This window comes from Bufo bufo, chromosome 6, assembly GCF_905171765.1.
Source record: "Bufo bufo chromosome 6, aBufBuf1.1, whole genome shotgun sequence".
NCBI lineage: Eukaryota > Metazoa > Chordata > Amphibia > Anura > Bufonidae > Bufo > Bufo bufo.
The window spans coordinates 368,950,406-368,961,335 of NC_053394.1; the positions used below are offsets into that span (position 1 = coordinate 368,950,406).

The 10,930-nt window shown below is 43.4% G+C and overlaps 1 protein-coding gene across 1 annotated transcript in view; it reads left to right on the forward strand.

Moving 5' to 3' along the window:
- LOC121003691 (L-xylulose reductase-like) overlaps positions 1 to 10,668 on the forward strand; it is a 116,988-nt gene extending 106,320 nt beyond the window's left edge. The window contains exon 8 of the mRNA XM_040435560.1: positions 10,473 to 10,668. Coding sequence (XP_040291494.1) covers positions 10,473 to 10,576 — 104 coding nt within the window. The 3' untranslated portion in view covers positions 10,577 to 10,668. The remainder of the gene's footprint in view (positions 1 to 10,472) is intronic.
- The last annotated feature ends 262 nt before the right edge of the window (positions 10,669 to 10,930 follow it).

Sequence of the window (10,930 nt, forward strand, 5' to 3'; positions counted from 1 at the left end):
AGTGGGGTGCCTTTAGCTGTTGACCCCCGTGTGACATTCTGTAGGTAAATCTGCAAGGAGTCAGTGTGCTCTATGAGCTACTTCCCTCTGGAGAGACTCCTGCTGCAGATACCAAAGATAAAGTGACACTATGAAAAAGGTCTGGAAGGAACCAAAACGTCTGGATTGACGTGTTGCCTCTCATAAATTTCACAGTGCAAATTTAGGGGGTCATTTACTTGCCTGGTTACTTGTGCTGCAATCTGCGACATTTCCCTGCTCACGCCTGGTCTAAAAAAGAGGACGTGGCGGTGGGCGGGGGAAGGTCTGTCCAATTCTTCATTTTCTGCACCTGTTTTAGCTGTACAAAATAGGCTAAATTTAAGCCAGCAGACAAGCTGGCGTAGATTTCGACCGGCTTAAATGTGCCAAAGTTATGTAGAGGTCAGCGCAATGTTCATGGATTTTTGTATTTGAACTCTTGAGTGTGCGTGGAACATATCTATATAGTATTTTAATAGGACCTCAACACCCCTACACCTACTGCACCTCACATAATTTTGCTGGGGTGCTCAGTCTTTTGTTATTTAACTTTTCACACAACAGTGCATAAATCAATAGTACAATCAACTACAAGAAACTTTGTAATATGCCTTATCAGTGAAAAATGTCTAGCTCTCAGCTGTTTAAACTCCTCCCTCCCTTGCTAATCACTTTTCACTTTGAAAAATGCTGAAGTATCATACTGCACATATCAATACAAGTCTATGAAGGGGAAGGTGGGGGGAGTAAGCAGCAGTCTTATTCGGCCAGTTTCTTATTCGCGGCTGAAGTTGGTTTCTTATTTATCTGTTTTTTTCACATTATTTGTATGTTTTTTTAAAAAACATGAATTTTGAGGAGACCTTATCGTCAATAATAAAAAAAAGTTGCAGTGAGCTGTCCTAATGGGAAATTAGTTGAAATCGGCATTAAAACAGAAGTGACTGGAACACAAATGGGCATGAAAGTGGGCACAAATTTAAAGTGTCTGTGCACTCTGATACAACTGGGTGTATTTAGTTTATATATGTATCACCATCCATCCTTGCTTCTGGGGTGAAAGTGAGGTCTGGCATGCTGCATGGGTGAAGAAAGCATGCTCCTCGGGCTTAAAAAAAAAAAAGATACTACAGGTGATCACACCATAAAGGATGAGAACAGATGACCCGAAAAGGGTTAGCCACCCTTTGCTCAAGCAGACCATTTCTCTACACACTTTTAGGGTGGTCAAATTCTTTCACACTTAATTCGATGCCTCAATCAGTAGTTCCAGAGTTGGTGTGAAATAGTGGCCTGATACTACACACTTTAGGGTGACTTCACACTTCAGTTATTTGGTCAGTTATGGCTATAATTTTTTGTGAGTCAAAACCAGTAGTGAAGCATACTCAGAGATAAGGTGTAATGGAAAGATCTGTACCTGTTCTGTGTTTTTGACCAAAACCTGGTTTGATACTATAGATTTTAGGGTGTTCAAATTCATTTACACTTAATTCCATGCATCAATCAGTAGTTCAGGAGTTGGTGTGAAACTGTGGCCTGATACTACACATTTTAGGGTGTTCAAATTCTTTTACACTTAATTTGATCCGTCAATCAGTAGTTGCGGAGTTTGTGCGAAATTGCAGCCTGATACTATTGCTCTTTTACCCTTGCAGTTACAGTACAGTATATCCGACAGACAGGTGAGGAGGAGAGATCCGCTGCTTCCTCCAGTAGGTGGGCAAGTATCGACGATGAGAGTCGCGTGTGAGCTGGTGTTACGAGCGGTCAGGCACGTGGCCCTGAGGGTGACATCAGTGATGTGCAGACAGTAGTGGATGACGATATAGCCAATCACACGTGGGAGCCGGTTGAAGAGGGGGACTTCATCATCATCATCAGGAGAAGAGGGAGGGTGGCAGCTTGCGCGTGAGGCAGCGGCTAAGCCACCAGGGTGGTAGCATGGCCATGAGTCAGCAGGGTAGCAGCAGTGTCAGATCTGTAGCCAAACGTGCCCGGGGTACACCGCCTGCTACGCAGGAGCCTACCTGTCTGGAAAGAAGTAGCAGTGCACGGGTTCAAGGAGGCAGCAGTAGCAGGCAGTCAGCACAGAGTGGTGGGGGTAAAATAACATACTCAACGGTGTGGGAATTTTTCATCAAGCCGCCGGAGGATGTCAGAATGGCCCACTTTGTGACTGGGCCATTGTGTTGATGACTCATTCGAATCCTCATGCGATTTCCACCCTCGCCACTCTGTGACTGGGCCACTGTGTTGACTCCTCATGTGATTCCCATTCTCCCCACTATGTCACTGGGCCACTGTGTTGACTCCTCATGTGATTCCCATTCTCCCCACTATGTCACTGGGCCACTGTGTTGACTCCTCATGTGATTCCCATTCTCCCCACTATGTCACTGGGCCACTGTGTTGACTCCTCATGCGATTCCCATTCTCACCACTCTGAGACTGGGCCACTGTGTTGACTCCTCATGTGATTCCCATTCTCCCCACGATGTCACTGGGCCACTGTGTTGACTCCTCATGTGATTCCCATTCTCCCCACTATGTCACTGGGCCACTGTGTTGACTCCTCATGTGATTCCCATTCTCCCCACTATGTCACTGGGCCACTGTGTTGACTCCTCATGCAGTAAAACCCTCCCCATAATGTAACTGGGCCACTGTGTTGACTCCTCATGCGATTTCTCATACGATTCCCACCTTCACCACTCTGTGACTGACCACTGTGACTCTTCATGCTGTTGCCACCTCCCCACTCTGACACTGGGCCACTGTGTTGACTCCTCATGCGGTTGCCACCCTCCCCATAATGTAACTGGGCTACTGTGTTGACTCCTCATGCGGTTTCCACTCTCCCGACTCATTGTCTATGTCCCCACTCTATGTACTATTGTCCCTGTTTGGCCTTGTTGACATCACCATTTAATTTACCCTTCTGATCTCTCAGAAGGACGGAAAAATGAAAAACACAACGTATTGTGTCTTTGGAGCATCCATAAGGCCTGTATCATACGGTCCTTATTTTGCATCAGGATACGCCCATGAATTGGGTGCCAAAAGCAAGAGTGGGTACAAAACACAGAAGACATGCAAACTTTATGATCACGTGTCATCTCTGTAAACAGTGACATCAACACAAACTTATTGCTGACATCCTCTGCACTCTGCAGGCAAATGTTGGATACGAGCTGCAGGTTTTGTTTTTTGTAACTGAAAGTAGGGTTTCTACCCCGTTCAATGAATAGAATAAACTCCAGTGACATAAATAGAAGTTCTTGCTTAGTGATTTTTATTCAATAAGCCGCTTAAGTGTGACGTTTAGGCCATTTATGGCCTTTTTCAAACTGGTGCGGCTATGTGGTGAAGAAGAAAAAAGATGGCAGAAAAGGATGTGTGCAAAGACAAAAAAATAAAATAATAATTGAAAAAATTACAAATAAACCCTACAAAAACAGTGTTGGCTACTACCTCCTCTGCCTCTTCCACCTACACCACCACGTCCACCGCCTACTCACCCTCCTACTCCAGTTGGAGATTATTATTTTTTATTTTCTTCTATTCTATGTTACTTTAAGTCATTTCCCTATCCACATTTGTTTGCCGGGCAATATTACTGCTCTTACTCCGATTTTGATTACTTTTGCAGCCCTCTAGCCCTTTCTATGACTAATTTACAGCCATTTTACAGCACCAAAGATCGGGTCACCATTGACTTCTATGGGGTTCAGGTTAGAGGTCAAGTTTGGGTACCCTAAATGAACTTTGAACCCAAATTCAGCTAAACCTGTCGAACTCGAACATCCACAGGTTCACTCAACCCTAGTCATTATTAATAAAATCTCGGAAAACCCCTTTAACTGCATGCGAGTCACCACCCTCTGTATGTTGGCAGTGCAAGATCACAGACCCGAATTAATTTAACCCTTTAAATCACACTTTTTGTCTATACTTTGTCATTTCTGTTTTAAGGCCACTTTCAACTCATTTCCCTTTAGGACAGCTCACTGCAACTTTTTTTTTAATTACTGGTGATGAAGTCTCCTCAAAATTCATAAAAAAAAGAAAAATACAAACCAATGAGCCATGACTGTATGTAGATTCCAAGTTAGGGCTCAAGGACTATTGTTATTTATATGGGGCCATGCACACATAAGTCTATTTTTTTATTTTATTTTTTTATTCCACAAGTTATAGCACATGCCCTATTCTTGACTGTATAGCAGAAGAAAATTGTACTTTCTATTGATGGAGGTAAGAAAAATGTAGAATGCACACAGAAGGCATTTGTATTTTGAGGATCCATTTTTTTGCGGACCAAAATACCGACACGGCCATGTGCATAAGGCCTTATAGACATCTGCAAAAAGCACAGAAGGCCTTTGTGAGTATTGAACCACCCTCCTGAACTGTATCAATAACCTATTTAAATTTTAAATGTTCCTTTAACCCCTTCCCGATGCAGGGATTTTCCATTTTTGCAGTTTCGATTTTCGGTCCGTGCTTTTCCTTAGCCATACGTTTTTTATTTTTCCATTCACATAGCCGTATGAAGGCTTGTTTTTTGTGGGACAAGTTGTACTTTCTAATGCCATCATTTAATAAGGCATACAATGTACAGGGAAGCTGAAAACAATCCTAATGTGGTGGAATTGGAAAGAAAATGCAATTCCTCCACCATGAATTTTGTTTTTATGGTGTTCACTGTGTGGTAAAACTGACCTGTGCTCTTCATCCTCCAGGTCAGTACGGTGATACCACACTTGTTTAGTTTTAATGCTGAAAAAAAAACTTAGGAAAACATTTTTTTTTCTTGTCATTGCCGTATTCTGACCCTGATAACATTTTTATGGTTATGTCTACGAGGTGTGAGAGCTCATTTTGAGATGTGTATGACTTTTTGATCTCTTTTTATTCCTTTTTTGTGAACTAAAGTGACTTTACTTTTTTATGTCCCCAGGTGAACTCCAACTTGCAATAATCAGAGTGCAATTTGTATAGAATAATAGAATTTGCTCCATTAGTCTATATAGAACTGGCCTGATATGTAATATACAGGTAATGAGCCTGGAAGCCTAGTACAGGCTCCAGCTCATTACATGAATAGAACAATTTCCCCGATCTCCGCTCTTTTTTCCCTCCCAGGTGACGTGGTCACAATTCACCATGGCATCTGAGGGGTTGGATGTCCTCAGTTGGCATTACCACCGATCGCAGACATTAGATGCGGGAGTCTGCTGTATGAAACAGCAGGCACCTGGTGGCTATGGTGCTCGCTGTGCTCCAGAGCGAGTGCCATCTTTAAAGACCTGACATCTGCCGTAAATGTATGACAAATGTTGGGAAGGGGTTAAAGGAGCATTTCATTATATATATTTTTTTATTCGTTTATATAACAGGAAATCATACAATTTCCCAATATACAGTACAGACCAAAAGTTTGGACACACCTTCTCATTCAAAGAGTTTTCTTTATTTTCATGACTATGAAGGCATCAAAACTATGAATTAACACATGTGGAATTATATACATAACAAACAAGTGTGAAACAACTGAAAATATGTCATATTCTAGATTCTTCAAAGTAGCCACCTTTGCTTTGATTACTGCTTTGCACACTCTTGGCATTCTCTTGATGAGCTTCAAGAGGTAGTCCCCTGAAATGACATATTTTCAGTTGTTTCACACTTGTTTGTTATGTATATAATTCCACATGTGTTAATTCATAGTTTTGATGCTTTCAGTGTGAATCTACAATTTTCATAGTCATGAAAATAAAGAAAACTCTTTGAATGAGAAGGTGTGTCCAAACTTTTGGTCTGTACTGTACATGTATGCAAAATTATGCTTCCATACATTTCTTATATCAGGCAGTTGACCTCTATAAGCAATAGAATGGTATAACCCATGGATCAGTCCTATGTGATGCATCCATGGCTTAACTGAACCAGGGCATTAGTCTCTTCACATCATACAATCCCTGACTTTGAGTAAGCAGCAGTATTACACACAGGACACATCCATGTGATAAATAGGACTCATGGTGATTTGTAAAATGGCTGCCTGTCTCTAGGTGATGTTATGTTGTTAATAAAGTTTAATGTAAAAAAAAACACATAAAGACATCTGCTTCTACACAGATACTGACAGACATCATGAGATGCTACTGTCACGCTTCAGTGTGGTAGGAAAACACCACACCAAGTATAAGAGGCAAGGGGGGAACAGGGAATCAGGCCTAATAACTAGGGAAGGAAGATGGACACCTCCTAGTAAAACCCTAACCAAAATCCTGACTGACTACCAGTATGAACAGACCCCAGAGGTAGGTGTGTTCATACGCAGGAATACCTACAGTCCTATCTAGCCCTATAGGACCCTGGTACTAATGGCAGGGACAAGACTACCTGTTCCTCCAAAAGAAAGGACGAACAGCGGTCTCCTTCAGGCCTAATTCAATCAATAGGGAAATGCAGCACACAGAACCCAAACAAAATACAAAAAGGGAAAGGAAAGACTTAACTTCAAAGGGGCTATGAAAGCACCAGGAACTCCGCCGAGATCCACACACCAGCAATACACAACTGAAACTGAAGCTATAAACCACACAGCATTGTGGGAGAAGCAACAATAAATAAGGAAGGTTAAATGACCACATGAGGCAAGGGGTGTGGCCATTACCAGAAACAACACAGACGCCTATTGATCCACAAGGAAAACCTGTCAGATCAAATCACGTGTTGCCAGTCTCACCGATCTCCTGCCACCTGTCACGGGAACGTCCGTGACAGCTACAGGTAATACAGTTGCAAGAAAAAGTATGTAAACCCTTTGGAATGATATGGATTTCTGCACAAATTGGTCATAAAATGTGATCTGATCTTCATCTAAGTCACAACAATAGACAATCACAGTCTGCTTAAACTAATAACACACAAAGAATTAAATGTTACCATGTTTTTATTGAACACACCGTGTAAATATTCACAGTGCAGGTGGAAAAAGTATGTGAACCCCTAGACTAATGACATCTCCAAGAGCTAATTGGAGTGAGGTGTCAGCCAACTGGAGTTCAATCAATGAGATGAGATTGGAGGTGTTGGTTACAGCTGCCCTGCCCTATAAAAAACACACACCAGTACTGGGTTTGTTTTTCACAAGAAGCATTGCCTGATGTGAATGATGCCTCACACAAAAGAGCTCTCAGAAGACCTACGATTAAGGCTACTTTCACACTAGCGTTCGGGGCTCCGCTTGTGAGCTCCGTTTGAAGGCTCTCACAAGCGGCCCCGAACGGATCCGTACTGCCCCAATGCATTCTGAGTGGATGCGGATCCGCTCAGAATGCATCAGTTTGGCACCATTTGGCCTCCGCTCAGCAGGCGGACACCCGAACGCAGCTTGCAGCGTTTTCGTGTCCGCCTGGCCGTGCGGAGCCAAACGGATCCGTCCAGACTTACAATGCAAGTCAATGGGGACGGATCCGTTTGACGTTGACACAATATGGTGCAATTTCAAACGGATCCGTCCCCCATTGACTTTCAATGTAAAGTCAGGAGTCCCTATTAATATACCATCAGATCGGAGTTTCTCCAATCCGATGGTATATTTTAACTTGAAGCGTCCCCATCACCATGGGAACGCCTCTATATTAGAATATACCATCGGATTTGAGTTACATCGTGAAACTCAGATCCGACAGTATATTCTAAACACAGAAGCGTTCCCATGGTGATGGGGACGCTTCAAGTTAGAATATACTGAGAACTGTGTACATGACTGCTGCCTGGCAGATGCTGCCAGGCAGCAGGGGGCAGACCCCCCCTGTATTTAACTTATTGGTGGCCAGTGCGGGCCCCCCCTCCCTCCCCAGTATTAATTGTAACCAGTGCGGCCCCCCTCCCTCTATATTCATCAGTGGCCCGGGCAGTGCAGATTCCGAGTATTAAATATGACCAGTGCGGCCTCCCCCTCCCTCCCTCCCCAGTATTAAATATGACCAGTGCGGCCTCCCCCTCCCTCTATATTCATTGGTGGCCCGGCCAGTGGGGATTCCAAGTATTGTGACCAGTGCGGCCTCCCCTCTTCCCCCCCCTAATTAAAATCACCCCCCCCCCATCATTGGTGGCAGCGGAGAGTACCGATCGGAGTCCCAGTTTAAATCGCTGGGGCTCCGATCGGTTACCATGGCAGCCAAGACGCTATTGCAGTCTTGGCTGCAATGGTTACTTAGCAACAAATAGCAGCATTATACTTACCTGAAGAGCTGCGATGTCTGTGACCGGCCGGGAGCTCCTCCTACTGGTAAGTGAAAAGTCGCAATGCGCCGCACAGACCTGTCACTTACCAGTAGGAGGAGCTCCCGGCCGGTCACAGACATCGCAGCTCTTCAGGTAAGTATAATGCTGCTATTTGTTGCTAAGTAACCATTGCAGCCAAGACTGCAATAGCGTCTTAGCTGCCATGGTAACCGATCGGAGCCCCAGCGATTTAAACTGGGACTCCGATCGGTACTCTCCGCTGCCACCAATGATGGGGGGGGGGTGATTTGGTCATATTTAATTCTGGGGAGGGAGGGAGGGGGAGGCCGCACTGGTCATATTTAATACTCGGAATCCGCACTGGCCGGGCCACTGATGAATATAGAGGGAGGGGGGCCGCACTGGTTACAATTAATACTGGGGAGGGAGGGGGGGCCCGCACTGGCCACCAATAAGTTAAATACAGGAGGGGGGGGGGGTCTGCCCCCTGCTGCCTGGCAGCATCTGCCAGGCAGCAGTCATGTACACAGTTCTCAGTATATTCTAACTTAAAGCGTCCCCATCACCATGGGAACGCTTCTGTGTTTAGAATATACTGTCGGATCTGAGTTTTCCGAAGTGAAAATTCTGATCTGAAATAAACAGTTATGCAAACGGATCCGTTCTGAACGGATGCAAGCATTTGCATTATAGGAGCGGATCCGTCTGTGCAGACACCAGACGGATCCGCACCTAACGCAAGTGTGAAAGTAGCCTAAGAATTGTTGACTTGCATAAAGCTGGAAAGGGTTATTAAACTATATCCAAAAGCCTTGCTGTTCATGAGTCCACGGTAAGACAAATTGTCTATAAATGGAGAAAGTTCACCACTGCTGCTACTCTGCCTAGGAGTGGCCGTCCTATAAAGATGACTGCAAGAGCACAGCGCAGACTGCTCAATGAGGTGAAGAAGAATCCTAGAGTGTCAGCTAAAGACTCACAAAAGTCTCTGGCATATGCTAACATCCCTGTTAGTGAATCTACGATATGTAAAACACTAAACAAGAATGGATTTCATGGGAGGATACCACAGAGGAAGCCACTGCTGTCCAAAAAAAACATTGCTGCACGTTTACAGTTTGCACACGAGCACCTGGATGTTCCACAGCAGTACTGGCAAAATATTCTGTGGACAGATGAAACCAAAGTCTAGTTGTTTGAAAGAAACACACAACACCATGTGTGGAGAAAAAGAGACACAGCACACCAACATCAAAACCTCATCCCAACTGTGAAGTATGGTGGTGGGGACATCATGGTTTGGGGCTGCTTTGCTGCGTCAGGGCCTGGACGGATTGCTATCATCGAAGGTTAAATTAATTCCCAAGTTTATTAAGATATTTTGCAGAAGGAGAACTTAATGCTATCTGTTCACCAGCTGTAGCTCAACAGAAGATGGGTGTTGCAACAGGACAACGACCCAAAGCATAGAAGTAAATCAACAACAGAATGGCTTAAACAGAAGAAATACACCTTCTGGAGTGGCCCAGTCCTGACCTCAACCCGATTAAGATGCTGTGGCATGACCTCAAAAAAGCGATTCACACCAGACATACCAAGAATATTGCACTGTGAATATTTACATGGTGTGTTCAATAAAAACATGGTAACATTAAATTCTTTGTGTGTTATTAGTTTAAGCAGACTGTGATTGTCTATTGTTGTGACTTAGATGAAATCAGATCACATTTTATGACCAATTTGTGCAGAAATCAATATCATCCCAAAAGGTTCACATACTTTTTCTTGCATCTGTATAACTGTATATACTGTATATGTTCTGCTTCTCAGTACACTACTATAGATGCCTAGGCAGTTAACAGAAAGCTAGGTCACATTATACTGGGGAGGGTCACATGACCAATACCTTGTTTAGTCCTATTCAGTTCTCCTATGGATGCATTTTACTGGACTAAAATGGGTCATAGCATTTTTTTTTTTTCTTTAGCGAGACATTACTATGCAGATATATTAAAAGTCTGGGAACAAAACAGATGTATATTAGAAAATTATTTAATGTCCTATTCTCTAAATAAATAAATACATGTAATTAATAAAACTGTAATACCTCTATAATTATTAAACCGTATCTACTGTATCTTTTCAGTACTTGCCTCTACCTCTTACAATATATGTTTTTTCCCCAGAGGTTAATGATGTCACTAATTCCATTCTGTTCCTGCTCAGTGACAAGAGCGCCATGATCACCGGATCCCACCTTTACGTGGATGGAGGCTACTTACTCTCATAGGCTCCAGACAGAAAAGACATTGTGTGTTCAGAGCATTGTACTGATTGATGCGTGTCATTCTTTGTTGTTAGGCTCTGTTTACATCCACGTTGCCAGTTTTTATTGTACCTGAAAGAATGAATAAATAAAATAAATTCCCAAACTCTGCTATGGACATCTTCAGTTCTGTAAGATGTCTCGAAAAGATATACTGTCGTTGCAGCAGCCTGTATATTGGATATAAATACTGAATACCAGATATCCTCAGGGTCTCAATCTGAGGAAAGAACCCCTCTGCCTTTGACACTGTCAACCACTTCCTTCTGTTATAAACTCTCTCATCACTTGGCATCACTGACCTGGCCCTCTCCTGGT